We start from the raw sequence: 17,480 nt of genomic DNA, 5'->3' as shown, positions 1-17,480 counted from the left end.
AAAGGGACTGGAGCCAGGTAAAAGCAGCCCATCCAACACTGTTTCCACTTTCACAAGACAGCTCATTACTAATGTGCCAAAATGAAGAGCTCAGTTTCTGGCTTCCTGAAAAATATTCAACAGAACATCACTTCCCTCTTTCCCTTTATCTGGCTCCTCTCTGATAAGCACATCTAAACTACCTTATGGAAAACCCCTTGCTCAGGCATAAATTACAGCTTGACACCTTGGCCAAGTCAAGTTCTCTGGGCCCCAGTACTGAGATCTGCTAAGTCAGAGGAATACTTAGATGAGATCTAAATTTCTTACTAAGTATTAAAACTTTTATGATTTTATGGTTCAGATACTAAGTCACAAATCAAAATAATCCAAGTAGCAGGGTACTTTGTCTATGGTGGACAGGAAATACTCTTAGTGAAATCAAACTTAATAATTTTTTTCATTTGATAAATGAAATCAAACATAATAAAAACCAACACCATGAACTGCTGATAAACACTTTTATATACATATACACACATATCATGAGTAAAAACAATTCTTACTTGTCTAGATTTTCTAACAGTGACTGGCACAAAATTGTCAAATACCCAGCCTCCACTGCGTTGTGAGACACATCTAACACAAACAAGTAGACTGCAGGCTGAGGAGGACGAAGCTGAAAGAAATAAAAATAATGTAATTTATTTAGTAGATACAATTTATTATTTTCTTAGCACCATACTATTGGACATTTACTGAGTACATTATACAAAAAAATACACAAAAAGGATGTTTTGTAAGATCTTATGTACTAGTGAAAATGAGATTCCTTTAAATTTTTTCTTATATAGTTGGTTGTGGATTAAGCACAATAAGGCAGCCATTATACAGTAATGATTAAATAGATGGCTAAATGTTTTCCTGACAGAGTTTTAGCTGAGATATTTTTCAAAGAAAAATTAAACTTATTATTTAATCTCAACCTCTATATCCCTTCCTTGCCCCTAAAAACATTTAAAAAATTTATTTTCTTTAACTCGATAACCACTAGGACTAGCTATTGGATCACCTTGTGGAGGCTAAATCCCAAAGGCTAAGTGCTAAGTATAAAGTCCTTGTGATGGTATTCCAAGTGTGTTTAGTCCTTCTCTGCTAGAGATATATTGAAGTATTAATGAGTTAAATATATGATGCTGGGATTACCCAGGGTGGGTGAGGGGAGGAGGGACTGAAGCAGACTGGGGATAGATAAAATATGAAATATATATAGTACAAGGTTGATATTATTGAAGCTCACTGATGGGTAAATGATGACTCATTATACTATTTTCTCTTCTTTGAAGTATGCTTGAAAACTGTTACAGAAAGTTAAAATAAAAGGATATATAATGTCTTTTTTAAAAATTTATTTTATTATTTTTTTATTCTTCACTCAAGGATACTTTCTCCATTGACTCTTTTCAGATGGAGTGAGAGGGAGGAAAGGGGGGTGGGGGAGAGAAACACTGATTGGCTGCCTCCTGCATGACCCAGACCAAGGCCAGGGATAGAACCTGCAACTCTTCGGTCTTTGGGCCAACACTCGAATCACTGAGCCAAACAGACCAGGGCAAGTCTTTTTTTTCAAATGTCAAATCAGGGATTGTATGGGCCATTATAGCAAAGATTAAAGATTACTTTTTGCTACACCACTTTAAGTAAATTAAGACTCCTAAAGAATCAGAACACAGTAAGTTCTGAAGAAGGTATGAAGTTCAGAGTACTGTAATAGTGCCCAAGAGAAAGTTTACTATAATTAATATGAAAACAGACAAGAAAATAGTAGTTAAGTAGGCAGACGTTATATCGGACACAAAGCAGCACAAAAATTATAAAAATAAAGAAATGGTTTCAGCATCAGGAATTTAATACACATTAGTTGTTTTTCTATACCACTTTACATATTTGCGGACAACAAATATTAGAATAAGGACACAGGAAACCTAAGATATTAAAATGAGTCAATATGATAAAAAAGATGAGCAGAATTTAGGTCAAGAATTTGTTTTTGTAAGTGGAAAATCAGAATGAAAGCTCAGAGTCAGTGTAATTCAAGAACAGATCAAATTTTATGATGAACTGAAAAGAGGAAAATTAGAAGCCAATATCCATTTATCTTGCTATCTGTACTGGGTGAACCAGTAAGATTATATTTTTAAGAGCTTGAAAACTGCAGTTTTTGGCAAAAACATGAGTTTTTCTGCTGGAGGGTTTTAAGTATTAAATGGCAAAATAATATTTGTATTCATTCCATGTAAATAATAAAATCAGAATGGCAACAAACTGTAGATGCTAGTGCTCATCATAAAACATTACTAACATTTCTTTCTTTCTTTTCTTAAAATCCTCACTCGAGGATATTTTTCCTTTTATTTTCAGACAGAGTGGAAGGGAAGGAGACAGGGGGAGGGAGGGAGAGAGAGAAACAGAGAAACAGACAGACACACACACACACACATCAACTGGCTGCCTCCCGCAAGACCCCAACCAGGGCCGGGGACTGAACCACAACCAAGGTACGTGCCCTTGATTGGAATCGAACCCTCGACTCTCTGGTCTGTGGGCTGATGCTCTAACCGCTGAGCCAAACCAGCCAGGGCACTAACATTTCTTAGTGATATAATTGCATTCTTCCGGAAGATCAAGTAACCTTTAAAAAGAGTTTTCTATTTGTTAAGTATAAACTTTCAGCATTATTTTAAAAAATTCATTTTTAAAATTTCAAAATTTGGACAAGAATTCACTTAACAACAAATTATAAATAGCCTGTTTCTCCCAACTAACTTTAACACTGAATATTTACCATGTAATCAGAGGAAGCAATGAATTCCACAGTTGAATTCTGAACTTCTGGTCGTTTATGAGGCTCTCCGTAAGATCGAGTAAGGGGGTTATACATAAATTCTTCTGGAACTAGATAAGAATTAGGAATCCAGTACAAATTTAGTAACACAATTTGTAACTAAACACACATACACACTCCTAGAAATAAATATCTCTATCAATATTTACATAAGGTTTATAATAGTTCTGTGGACATCTAATGATAAAAACTAATTCTTTAAGCCCTCTTTAAAAAGGTTTAAAAAACATTTTTTTTCTGAAGTCAGGTTAGGAAACCAGAACATTGGCTTTTTAGGTTTGTGTTCTATTTATTACATCTCATGATGTGGAAAAAAAAAACAGACAAAAACACAAATTTGAAAGCAATCACCCTAAGATGTCCTGAGTAGTGACTAAAGGGAAAAACAGACCTACATACATGTGTGTGATCATATATACTGGCAAAGGTCTACAGTGAGTTGAACCAACAGAATGTATCAGCAGAAGACAATCTGAACTTGTCAGGGTCAAGCATAATTAGTCTGCATGACTGACCTCACCTGTGTGACCTTCACTACTTGTTTTATGAATACTTTTGAATTTGACCTCGCTGTCATTTCTCATTATCAATGATCTCCTTGGCTAGCCAAAATGAAGTGTTCCTAGCTTATATTCTCTCCATTAAAAGTGGTATGAAAGTTTTGAAAGCAGTGAGGAGAGAGACCAAATGACAAATATGTCAAAATGTTTAAAATAATATTAAACACACTTATTTTTAAGCATCTAACACTCACCATCATTGACTCGATAACACAAATTGCATTTCCATCTACGTTGATCAATGAAGGATACAAAAGGGTTGATATATGTTCGACAAGATCGGCACCTCACAATGGTATTTGATGTTATCACGGGTAATTGCTAGGAAGTAAAATAGAGATGTTGTAGCAGAAAAAGCACCCCAGGAAACACACATGCTGCTGTGCTCATATTCAGAACAAAACCATAATTGTGTTTTGAGATTGAAACATCTTAATAAAATCCAGTGGATGAGTAACACAAGCAGCTATCAAGTTTTCTCCCTCTTTTGTCATAAACTTCATATAAAATAACAAAATAATGTAAAACCAAATGCAATAAAAGTTATTAGCTGACCAGAAAAACCTGGTTGGCCAAGAAAATAATATAACTCAGATCTCATGAGCTAGACTCAAAAATAGCAGTGAGGAAGAAACATATACCCTATAAAAACCTGTGCACCTGGCGCTATCAGGCATGGCTCGTTAGAGAGCCGCAGCAATCCTGACGGGAACCGAGGCCACAAGAAAACAAACACAATGTGCCTTGAAAACAAATACATCTCTTTATTCTTAGTTTGAGAAAATAACTTTATATTCAATTAAAGAAATTCAGAAAATATGAAAAAAGATTTAAAAAATCCCATATTATTCTACCTCCCTGAATAACCCTAATAACCTTTTAATATATGTTTCATGTCTATACATAAACATTTATATCTTTGTATTAATTTTTTCTCATATATAATTTTTATTATATAAATAAATATCATTTGTGGAAAAATTAGGAAATACAATGAACTAAAACAAGAAAATTAAAAATGACTCAATTCTATACCCCAGAAGAAACCACTGTTGCCAATTTAGTGTATGTACTTCCAGAAGGTGTCACATGGAGAACCTGTTATTTAGATAAAAATTCTCACCTGTGTGTATATTGGAAATTATATTGGTTCAGACATAAAGGTTGTAACAGTATTACAGGTTATCAAATAGAATTTACTGAATGAATTCAAGATCCTTATTACATATCGTAATTATTTTATTTTTTATTTACTTTGCTCCTTTGTGTTCATCTTAGTAGAAAAGTAAGCTCCACAGGAAGCTTAGTGACCTTCGTATCCTCAGCACCCAGCGTGATAGGTAGGCAAATCAACATTTTGTGGATGAATGAGAACAAAAGAAACTCAGAAGCAATAAGAGGAGTAATACCACAGGAGTAAAAAAAAGTGTGAGGGAGAAATGCATCTTGTAAAATATAAATAAAATGTATCTGATAAATTTTATTTCTGAAGTTTAGAAATTTTAGTTTAAATACAACATATTTGCATGAAATATCAGAAGTATGTGAAAAAATCCAGCAAGCTAGGTATTAAACCAAATAGACTGAAACTCACAAGTAATGTTTTAATTCAATATGTTTGAAGTGTCTGGACTTTATTATTACAAAGGTTATTAGTTTAGTACAATTAGTAACAATCATACAGTTAGTTTTCCTCCCTAACTATACATCATTGTTGGTGTTTCCTTTTTGTTTAATAAAGAACTCAAACATTTTATCTATCCACTACGGCCTCTCCAACTTCCAAAACCAATCTTTCTAAATCCAGCTCAGACCTCATTACTCGTAGAAACTTCTGCTACTATACCCAGAAGTTACTTTCTTTACCATACTCACCACCTAAGTATCTTATAGAATTTGATTAGTTACATCTTTTAATTATCCTTAATGTAATTATTTTTCTCACATCTCTGTTCCCTGTTAAAGAATTTCTTAGGGGCAAGGCCAATGACTTGATCATCTATGTATTTACCAGTGCTTAGTTTAGGGCCTGTCACAAAGCAGGTGCTCAGAAAATGTTTGCTGAATTGAATTTGAGAGAAATAATTATTTGTAAATTCAAATAAAAGAAGATGAAAACAATTCTAAGAAAACATACAATCTAACTACCTTGCACATAAAAACACGTCAGTACCCACAAATATTTTAAAATGTTACTTTACCGTTAGGTCTCTGAAGGGATGTAACAACAATCCTAAAGGAAGTTTGGCTTTATTCAATAAGACCTGTGTCTGTGGAATATTTGTCAAAGTACACCGAAAGGAACTGCAACAAATATAAACAACACCGATTACATTCGCTATCAGAAAAAACAAATATCCTGAAGTAGATAGTTGTTGTAGATAATTAAGAACATTTAAGGGCATAAATGCAAATCATTTGGGTATGTTCTGTAATGGTAAGTAGGAAGGTCCTGATTACCTTAAACATACATAAATGTAATATGTCAGAAGACCTAAATTAATGACTCAGCATTTTCATGGTAGAAAAACAATTACTCTATTGTGACTAGCATGTAGGGCATGAATAGGAGGGAGTAGAAAACTTGAGTGAAAAAGCATACCTCTGTACTTTACTAATGTTCCATTTTTACTCCCCATTTTTCACCTGTTGAACTCCTACTCTAAGACTCTTCTGAAACCATGCCTCACCTCTGATCACAAGTCAGAAGGAGTGATCTGTTTATGTATCTAAGGTATGTTGGTCTAACCTGCTTTAGCTGGTTGTATAACTTGTTTATCTTTTCCACTTGAGATCAGAGATCATTTTGTCCTGGGTCATCATAGCACTATTCCTCTCATACATAAGTGCTTATAACTTATTAAGTTATAAGTTAAGGTCAGCAGAAAGAATCAATAACAGGCAACCAGAGAGGTAAAAAGCAGAAGCATGAGAAACCAGGAAAGAAGCTTTAATTAGAGTGGTTGATAGCATGTAGAGATGACCAGACACATCCTGATCCATGCTGGGGTGTCCCTGCTCTGAGAGCGCTGTATTTGCTGCTCAGGCAGCTTGCACACTCTCTTTCCAGAGAGCCACGTGCATGCTCTCTCACTTCATTCAGATCTCTACTCAAATGTTAACTCCTTGGGAAAACCTGGCCTGATGCCTCAATTAAAAACAGTCACCCTCCACTTTTATCACTCCCTACTTCACATTAATACGCTGATGGTTCAAGGTATGTCTTCCTTTTTTGTTTTTTAAATCCATATTTTTCCATTACTTTTTAAATGAAGTGGAAGGGAGAGAGAGAGAGAGAGGAAAACATCGATGTGAGAGAGACACATCGATCAGGTGCCTACTGCACAACTCTCACTGGGCCTGGGGATCAAACCTGCAACCCAGGTATGTGTCCTTGATTGGGAATCGAACCCGCAGCCCCTCAGTCTGTGGGCCAACAGCCACTGAGCCAAACCAGCCAGGGCCAAAGTATGTCTTCCTTAATAGGATCTAGGTTGCATGAGATTGAGAACTCTGTTCTGTTTATTGCTTCATTCCCAGCACCAGAAACAGTGCCTGGCACTTAACTAAGAAAGCATTCAGTAATATTTATTGAATAAATGCTCTCAATATGTAGGCATAAGTATTATTCCTGTCTTACAGTTGACAATACTAAGAATTTGAGAGGTACATAATTGGCGCAAAGTCTCATAGCTACTTATTAGTGGAACCATGGTAAAGCTTGTACTCCTAATTACCCTGCTTGGCTATTTCGATAAAATATTTTCACAGTAAACACATAACTAAACAGAAACATACACAGCATTCCCTGCCTATGGATTCTTTTATACACACATATATATACTACATTTACTGACTTAGGGAATGCCTAACCATTCATAATACAAGGCCATAATCCACATACTAATTGACCTGACAGAAGCTAACACTTAGAAGGATGGGCAGCTATTTTCAACCTGGAATCAATGATTATACATTTTTATCAAAATGATCTTGGCAGTGCCTTAAGCACTGATAGAGGATTGGTGGTAGAGAGTCACAGAAGAGGGTGTACCCTTGGAGCAGCTCAATTTTCTGTACTGGAAACTCTGTAAGATTTTGGTTAAAAAAAGAAGATTAGAGCCTGGCCGGTGTGGCTCAGTGATTGAGCAGCGACTCATGCACCAAGAGGCTGCAGGTTCGATTCCCAGTCAGGGCACATGCCCAGGTTGTGGGCCAAATTCCCAGTGGGGTGCATGCAGGAGGCGGACAATTGATGTCCTCTCTCATCAATGTTTCTATCTCTCTCTCCCTCTCCCTTCCTCTCTCACTAAAATCAATAAAGGAAAAAAATTATTAAAAAGAAAATTAGAGTTTTTAAAAAAGCTAGAAATCTATTACCTTAAAAAGGGAAAATATTGGCTCTAAAGAAGAATACTAGTTCTCTTAAAGCAGGGAAGAAAATAATGTTTTTCTGTGAATCAGAGTTTCCTTTATGAGGAAAAGAGATTCCAGGAGCAGGAGGATGTCTCCTGGATGTAGAAGAATATCCTACCAGGATACAGAAGTACTGAAAACAGAAAGAACAGAGAACTTTTGTCTTGGAGGCACTGTGAGGTCAGTAACAGAGCTCATCCACCCACCCAGAGGATACACCAGGGTTTGCCCACCAGGAGCAGGCTACCAGCTGAACTTCCCCACGAGGTGAGGAAATGCTCAACAAAGGGAAATCCAAATCTAAAGTCAGTCTGGATAAATAAGCCAGGGGGTAACAGTCCTTACATTCTATACTGGGGTGGGGGTGGGGGATTAAGGGATAAACCATTTATCTAAAGCTGTTCTTATGATTACTTAACTTTGTGTGCTTTTAAAGCAAAGAAACAAGGGCAAACATTTGTAAAGATTCCACCTTATTTAAAAGACATCAGGAGTTGTGGGAAAATTTTTAAGAAAAGAAAAATATAGTTAGATCTGGGTTCCTAAAACCCTTCACTCAAAAAGAAAAAGACTTCCCTAGCATTAGGTGATGGGAATGGGGTTTGGGTGGAGACAGAGATGGCACACAAATGAACAACCTAAATTGAATTTTACATCCAGAATGTCTATACAAACTAAAACAGAAGTGTTCACATTAACAAAACTTCCAATCAAGGAATTACTATCATACTACTTTTACTATTTTTGCGAGACATACAGTGTTTTTGACAAATTATATTACTTACTAAAGATTATAAATACTTACTCTGGGCTACAGTTTAATTTTTTGAGGTCTAAATTCAAGTTAGGTACAGGAGCCAAAACAGGAGTCGTAGGTAAAATATTCCTCTCCTGAGTGAGGTTTACAGGTCTTAGGCTTTCTGGTTGTACAGAACTCTGGAGACTCAGTCCTCCCAGACTGGAGGACAGCTGGTTCATACCAGGATACTGCTGAGAGATCAAGTCAAAACAACAAACACGAAAGAACAATATGACAAACATGAATAAAACTTATTATACTATATATAGGATTTTAATATATAGGGAGGAAAAAAAGAATCTAAACCTGGCTTGATAATAGTAGAATAACTTAATAGGGCAGTTCAATTTAAAGCATTCTTGGAAAAAAGTTAAAGCACTAACACTGAATAGCCTTGGCCAGTGTTGCTCAGCAGTAAGAGCATTGACCCAAGCACCAAAGTGCCTTGGGTTTGATTCCTGATCAAGGACATGTACCTGGGTTGCAGATTCAATCCCCAGCCCAGGTCAGGGAGTGTGCAGGAGGCAACCAATCACTGTGCCTCTCATATCGATGTTTCTTTCTCTCTCCTTCCCTCCCTCCCACTCTTATTTAAAAAAAAAAAAAATCAATGGAAATAATATCCTTGGGTGAAGATTAACAACAAAAATATACTGAATAAATTAATATCTTATTAGCACGGCTACACCTCACAAAACAAAACTTTAGCAACAATGCTTTTTAACATCAAAAATTTAGTTTATCTGAATACAGTTCCTGAATACAGTTCTTACTGAAAGGCAGCATTATGCTTATGTTTTCAACTTTTTCAATTACAGTTTTCAGGATAATGAGCTAATGTTATAGAAATATTCAATGATGTTCAATGAGTTTTGCTTTGCTTATTTTTCTATATATCCTTTGTTATATTTTCAGTACTATTATGAATTCATGGCTTTTTGTTAATTAGTAGTGATTTACTGAATTGCAGCTATTCATTTTGATGCTCAAACTATCCAATCTTTGGCCAGTCAGAGCCTCTTCAAGCTGGTCCTAGTGTACTTTTGATATGAACCCATTAATCTTTGTTAGCTTTCTGGCACTATTCCTCTTTCAGACTTCCAATCAATCAATTATGCAAAAAAGAATCTTGGTTCTTTTAAAAGAGATGGTATCTAGAGACCAAAGACCATAATCTGGGTAATAAGGGAGGTCACTACTAGTGTGCTGTTTCTTCTTTCCAACTTTTATAGTAGGTAGAGATACAAAACATACATTTTCTTTGTTAACCCTCACCCAAGGATATTTTCCCACTGATTTTTAGATAGAATGGAAGGGAGGGAGAGACAAATCGATTGGTTGCCTCCCACATAACCCTGACTGGGATTGAATCTGAAACCCAGGTATGTGCCCTTGATCTGGACTTGAACCCGACATCCTTCACTCGGTCCATGGGCCAACTCACTCTGTCCACTGAGCCAAACCCTCCAGGACAAAACATACATTTTTAAGCAGAAGGGGAAAATAATAAGTTCCACACTGACAATTCCTATTCCAATTTAAGATGCTGAGTTTTAATTTAATTTCTTTGATTTTATACCTATAGCTCTCTTTTATCAGAATTTTTATTCTTAATGGTAACAGCATTGCTTGTTTTATCCTATAAAATACTAAAGTAATTTCAAAATAACATCTGTATTATTATACATGTAAGATTATTAAATTAGATGTAAGATTTCTTTGTAGGTTTTTTGTCCTTAGAATATATTCCACTAACAATATACAAAATACGGGGTTTTAAGATGAACTAAAACAATGCTTGTTATCAGACTGAATCAATTTGATAAACAAGATCGTTTGTTTTTGTTTGCTTTTAATGATAAGGATTGCTTTTTATCTTTTTTATTTATTTTTTAATAAATATAACATTTCTGTAATTCTAACATCAAAAATTTACAATACAGTATATTTAAAGATATTTTGTTTCACTCTTGATCTCTCTACCTATAGTTAACTACGGTACTTTTGTTTTTTGTTTCACCATTACATTATTTCTATTTACAAATATAATCAAATATATACACTGCTCTAAAGATGACCTTTTTTTCCTGCCTAAAAACAAACAAAATGTGGGGCAATAACTCTATGTCTGTACATAGAGATTTTCCATATTCTTTTTTATGGTTACTGAGCACTCCATTACATGAATGTACCATGGACTTCCAGCTAACAAATGCAGAATAAATTCAGAAAAACACCACTACTTTAGAACCATACTGAAATAAATGATTCAGATAATGGTCATCTGGAACAAATGATAAACAGACCTCAGTAGATGATAAAGCCACTCTGAAAGCTTAACGAGGAACTTCACTATGAAGAGATCAGGCTGTCACTAATCAGCCCTAGCATCACAAAAGTGGGACAACCAAGTATTATTATGAGGTAAGCAGAACCAAAATATATCATATTTTGGCTTAGGCAAATAAATAAATGAAGTAATAACTCTCTATATAATCAAGTCATTAGATCTAATTTCCGATCCACAGAAAATGGAACAGAGAAACAAGTTAAATGACACCATAAGAAGCAATCAACCAGATTCAGAATGTGAGGACATTCTACAGGAAAACAGACCCACTTTTTCAAAAGATCAAAGGCTGAAAAAATGGGGTAGTTTGTCTTACAATTTTTAAAAAATTAATAGATATAAGCAAATACAATTAGTAAATCTTGTTTGGATCCTGATTTAAATAAACCAACTATAAAAAAGACTAAAAATAATTCTGAAATAATCAGGCAAATCTGAAAGTGAACTAAATTTTAAATGACATTTAGAAATTATTGTTAATGTTTATGGATATGATAGTGTGGTTATTCAAGAAAAGCTCTTTTTCCATGTCCCCCCAACCCCTTGTCCAAGATGAGTTTTTAAATCTTCAGCAAGAGTAGGTATGGGGTGAAGTGGGAGTGTGGGGAGGGGTAGACGAAACAAGTACAGCAAAATGTCGACAGTAATGGAAGCTGGTGGTATTAAGAAAAACAACAACTGGATAATAGAAAGGATTCTGAGTTTTCAGTGGAGCTGTAAAGGCTAAGAGAAAAATAATTGTATGGATCAACAACAGTACATAATAGAAAACCCAAAACAAACTTTATAAGAATTTAGGATATAAAATAAAGGTGGGATATTTAACTAGACAGATTATTTAATAAATGACAATGAACTTAGAGCTAACTATTTTGGGTAGAAAATGATATTAGTGATTATTATTTATATTATATGCCAAAACAAAAGCTTAAATGGATTAGGGATGCAAAACTGACATCACAAAAGAACTATAAAAACAGATAGCTGGAATATCCTTAATCTTAAGGTTGAAAAGACCTTTTAAAAAATACAGGTGAAAACAAAAGAAATCGCCCTGGCTAATTTGGCTCAGTGGTTAGAGTGTTGGCCCAGAGACCAAAGAGTCATAGGTATGATTCGGGTGAAGGGCATGCACCTGGGTTGCGGTTGGTCACCGGCCCTGGTCAGGGTCCGGTGGGAGGCAACCAATCAATGTTTCTCTCTCTCTCTCTCTCTCTCTCTCTCTCCCTCCCTCCCCCTCCATCTGAAGATAAAATAGAAAAATATCCTAGGGTGAGGATTAAAAAAAGAAAACAAAAGAAATTAACACTATATATAAACATTTCTCCAATGTCAAAAAATACCATTAAAGCTAAAAACAAATGTCAAGCTGGGGCGGGCCAGGCGGCAGGGAATATACTTACTACAGATAGCTTTTATAAACTAGAAGGACTGATTTGGTGAAAAAAAATATAAATAGGAATTTTGGCAATGACTCTTTCTCATTAAGTATTCCCAGTTTTGCTGGGAATATAAATTGGTAGATTACTTCTCCATACCTGACCACCAAACACTGATCAACAACTAACAACTGTTTGCCATCTCCACTGGGATGTCTATCAGGCATTTTAGCTTAACATGCCCAACTCAATTCCCATTCCCAGACTTATTCCTCTGTCTTCACCATCTAAGTAAATACAGTCGCCCTCACTTATCGCGGCTAATCAGTTCCAGACTCTAATGCGCTAAATGAATTTCTGCAAAGTAAGATTCTTTATTTATACACAGTTGTCCCTCACCACTTCCCACTTGGACTTTCCCAGCTTCATTCTATCGTGGTTTTTTCAAATACCGTGACAGAGACAAGCTGCGAAAGTCGAAGCACGAAGTTGCGAGGGACGACTGTACACTACCCTCTACCCAATTGCTTTGCCAAAAATCTAAGAGTTATCCTTGATGACTTTTCTCTCTCACCTACCACACCCAATCCACCAACAAGTCAAAAGATATCCCTTATCCATCCACTTTTCACTACCTCCACCTTAGAACAAAGCACAATCATCTACCTCCAGGATTAAAGCAAAGCTTCCATTTGTCTTCGTTTCCATTTTTGTCTTTTCAAATACTTTCCATCCCTAATCCGTTCTTTACACAAAAGCCAAAATGATATTCTAAATATGTAAATCAGATAACATTCCATCATATAAAATCTCCAATGAACCCTGGCCAGTTTGGCTCAGCGGTTAGAGTGTCGGCCTACGGTCCGGAGAGACCCGGGTTTGGTTCCCGCTAAGGGCACGTACTTCGGTTGCAGTTTGTCCCCGGCCCTGGTTGGTCGTGAGGGTGGCAGCCACTCGATGTGTCCCTTCACGTCGATGTTTCTCACTCTCTCTCCCTTCCTCTCACTCCCTCCCACTCTATCTGTACAAAAAATGGGAAAAAAAAAAAAAATCTCCAATGATTTCCCTTGGCCTTTGGGGTAAAACTCAAACTTCTGACTAAGGGCCCTTACTAGCTCTCTGATTTCATTCCTATTACTCTTCCTATTGCTGTCTGGGTTCCAGCCACACTGGGACTTTATTCTTGTAGTACATCCAAGTTGCTCCTGCCTTAAGTCTTTGCATATGTTTCCTCAGCCTGAGGGAGTTCTCTATTCCCTCATTTTTTCATGCCTGGCTTTTTCTTGTCATTTGAAAATGTTAACGCAAATATAAATTCTATAATGAGGCCTTTCCTGAATATCTACTCTATATCTCCAACCTCAGCAATTTCTTCAACTTGTCTATTCCACAGCACTTGTCTGTCTGAAATTATCTCATTCGTGTATTGATTTACTCTTTATTGTTCAATGAATCTTGCCTTCCCACCAAATTCCTTGAGAGCAGGAAGTTTGTTTAGCTTCTACCTATTTCCTCAGTGCCTAGAATAGTGCTGCCACATGGAACAAAATACATTTTTACTGAATGAGTAAGTAGAGAGACATTCTCAAGTCTTGTAAAATTACGAGCTTTGATTCAGTAGTTCCACCTGAAGAAATTTCATCTAAGGAAACACTGGGCCCTGGCTGGTTTTGCTCAGTGGTTAGAGTCGGCCCGTGGAACAAAGAGTTGTGGGTTCGATTCCAGTCAAGGGAATGTATCTCAGTTGCAGTTTGGTCCCTGGTCCTGATCAGGGTCGTGCAGGAGGCGACCAATTGATGTGTCTCTCTCACATCGATGTTTCTTTCTCTCTTCCTCCCACTCCATCTGAAGATAAAATGAAAAAAATGTCCTTGGGTGAGGATTAAAAAAAAAGAAAAGAAAATACTTTACTGGGATAAATAAACGAGGTGTGCATGCACGAGTGTGTCTGTGTTGATTTTTGTACTTGGTTATGTCCACTAATGGTAGACTAGTTGATTATAAAACATTATGCAGCCATCAGATGAAGGATTTATAATAATATATAAAGCTTTCTTCGTATGCTGTTAAAAGAATAAAAATTTCTAAAACAATATCCATATTTATCAACTGCTTTTATTTGTTTAAAGAAGTCATTTGGATGACCTCTTTTTACTGGCTTTCACTCCACCCCTGGAATGCACAGCAAGAAACCAGAAAGGACAGACCCAAGAATTGCTGTTTATAGCTTAAATTTGGGAATATTGGCTGATACTTATTTTCCTCTTTTTGCTTATCTGAATTTTTCTATAACTGATCATGCACTTCTTTTTAATTGACTTTTTTTTTAACAGAGAGAGGGAGAGAGAAACATGGGTTGGTTGCCTCCTACATGCCCCCTTACTGGGGATTGAGCCCTCAAACCAGGCATGTGCCTTGACAGGGAATCAAACTGTGACCTCTCAGTTCATGGGACGACGCTCAACCCACTGAGCCACATCAGCCAGGCAAACCATGTACTTTTTTATGGTTAAAAAAAAAACTATGTAGTACCTATATCTGGTTTTTCATATATTCACTAAAATATTTTTCTAATTTTTATTTTCATTTTAAACATCAATCTTCCTTGTTTTTCAACCCTGAAAATCAAATTTTAATTTTTTTCTTAATGAAAGGCCAACTATTGGTGTTTCCCAGTACTTAGTAAATGTCACAACAAATGAATACGAAGGAAGCACTCAGATTTCAGAACCCTCCCCCCCGGGTTAGAGTAAGTACAACACTTAAAATTATTTCAACTGTATTATACAGGGCTGCTTAGAACTAAAGTAAGATATTCTTATCCTAACTAGGACTTCAAAAACAAATGGCTTCTTCCTGGAACACCAATCATAAAGAATATATGTATCCCTATATTCATAGCAGCACTGTTTACAATAGCTAAGATCTGGAAACAACCCAAGTGTCCATAAGTAGATGAGTGAATAAGAAAGCTGTGGTACATATACACAATGGAATACTATGCAGCTGTAAGAAAGAAAGATCTCCTATCATTTGAGATGACATGGAGGGACCTGGAGAGTATTATGCTAAGTGAAACAAGCCAAGTAGAGAAAGACAAATATCACATGATCTCATTTATTTGTGGAATATAATGAATTAATTAAACTGGTGAACAAAATTGACCCAGAGACATAGAGGTGGGGTACAGACTGACAAACTCCAGAAGAGGGAGTGTTGGGGGGAAAGAGATAAATCACAGAACTCATATGCATGTATGCATAACCAATGGGCATAGACAACAAAGCTGGGGATGGGGTGGGGGGATGGAGTGGAGGGTGTCAATGGGGGAAAAAGGAGAAATATCTGTAACAAAAACAATTTAAAAAATAATTTAAAAAACAAAACAAAAGAAGAACAAATGGCTTCTTTTATTTATTTATTTTTATCCTCACCAGAGGACATTTTTCCATTCTTTGTTCAGATAGAGCGGGAGGGAAGGAAAGGAAGAGAGAGAGAGAAACATTGACGTGAAAGGGACACACCGAGTGGTTGCCACCCGCATGACCCAACCAGGGCCGGGGACAAACTGCAAGTGAGGTACGTGCCCTTAGCGGGAACCGAACCCAGGTCTCTCTGGACCACAGGCTGACATTCTAACTGCTGAGCCAAACCAGCCAGGGCTATCTTTATTTACTTATTTAAAATTATTTTTTTCTTTATTGATTTTTAGAGAGAGGAAGGGAGAGGGAGAGAGAGACAGAAACATTGATGAGAGAGAGCATCGGCTGGCTGCCTGCTGCTTGCCCCCACCCTGGGGATTTGGCCCATAATCCGGGCATGTGCCCTGACATGGATTTGAACTGGTGACCTCTTGGTGCATGGGTTGATACTCAACCACTGAGCCACACCAGCCAGGCACAAATGGCTTCTTAAAATTAGCTTAATAATGCTCATATTAGATGAAAATCTTAACATCTTTCTTTAGTATATAGGAAAGAATTTACATGTAAGTCCTACCTGTGTGCTTTAATCATTATTCCTCACTGACCCTGAAACAGTAGTATCCAAGAGACTATTTTAAATTCAGATTAGACAAAAATAAACTGCTGCCGTGCAATCTTCCTAAGAGAGATACATTTATCAAGCCTGTTTTTGATTTTCTTCTGCACATGTCCCTACCAACAAAAAAGAAAAAAAAATGAGTTTATTCTGAACTGCAAGGACTTCTGTATTCTCAGAACTAAACCTGATCATAGACAGATGATGTCACTTATCTGACTCTCCATTTCTTCACCTAAATGATGAAAGGAAGATGACTGACTGACTAGTATAAAAATGTCAAAATTCCAAGCACTGCCAAGGATGTGAAAAAGTTGAAACTCACACACTGCCAATGGAAAGTATAAATCGGAGCATCTGTTTTGGAAAACCGTTGGGTGGTAACTGCTGAGGTTAAATATATGGACACCTCACGACCCAGTGACTCCACTTGTAGATATACATATCTTCACTTAAAAGATATGCCCTGGCTGGTTTTGCTCAGTGGTTAGAGCATTAGCCCTCAGATGGGTCTCGGGTTCGATTACCAGTCAAGGACACATACCTGGGTTGCAGGTTCTATCCTCAACCATGACTGGGGTCAGCTGGGAGGCAACCAATCGATGTCTCTCTCTCACATCAACATGTCTCTCTCTCACTCTATCTAAAAAAAAAAAAAGCAATGGAAAAATACCCTCAGGTGAGAATTAACAAAACAAAATAAAAAACAAAAGAACAAAAATATATTCACAACAATACTATTCATAATAGCCCCCCAAATGGAAATATACCCTAAGGCCCTTCAACAATAAAACAAATAAATTGTGGTATACTTACATAATGTAGTACTATGTAATGTTGAAATGCATGAACTAAAAGTGCACAACAAGCATACTGTTGAGCAAAAGAGTCTAGCTAAGAGTATGCACAATATGATTTCACTCATATAAAGTTTAAAAACAAGTAAAACTAATCTGATATTAGAAGTCAAGAGAGTTGTCACTTCTTGTGGGCTAGTGACTAGAAAAGGCACAAAAGTCTTCTGACTGCTGGTTATGTGTGTACAATTTAC

At 36.4% G+C, this 17,480-nt stretch overlaps 1 protein-coding gene across 6 annotated transcripts in view; it reads right to left on the bottom strand.

The window, feature by feature from the left end:
* Nucleotides 1-17,480, bottom strand: part of SEC24B (SEC24 homolog B, COPII coat complex component) — a 103,209-nt gene that overhangs the window by 20,778 nt on the left and 64,951 nt on the right. For 4 of the 6 annotated variants that reach the window (XM_036255496.1, XM_036255506.1, XM_036255530.1 and 1 more), the window contains 5 exons: nt 8,666-8,850; nt 5,646-5,748; nt 3,639-3,765; nt 2,825-2,934; nt 546-658 (listed from right to left, as the gene is read on the bottom strand). In XM_036255496.1, the coding sequence (XP_036111389.1) occupies nt 546-658; nt 2,825-2,934; nt 3,639-3,765; nt 5,646-5,748; nt 8,666-8,850 (638 nt within the window). The remainder of the gene's footprint in view (nt 1-545; nt 659-2,824; nt 2,935-3,638; nt 3,766-5,645; nt 5,749-8,665; nt 8,851-17,480) is intronic. The other 2 variants (XM_036255499.1, XM_036255512.1) reach the window with 1 other exon arrangement.

The sequence above is a fragment of the Molossus molossus genome, unplaced genomic scaffold (genome assembly GCF_014108415.1).
Source record: "Molossus molossus isolate mMolMol1 unplaced genomic scaffold, mMolMol1.p scaffold_m16_p_1, whole genome shotgun sequence".
In the NCBI taxonomy this organism is placed as follows: Eukaryota; Metazoa; Chordata; class Mammalia; order Chiroptera; family Molossidae; genus Molossus; species Molossus molossus.
The sequence above is the reverse complement of the archived record's forward strand: the minus strand, read 5'-3'. Positions and strand labels throughout refer to the sequence as shown.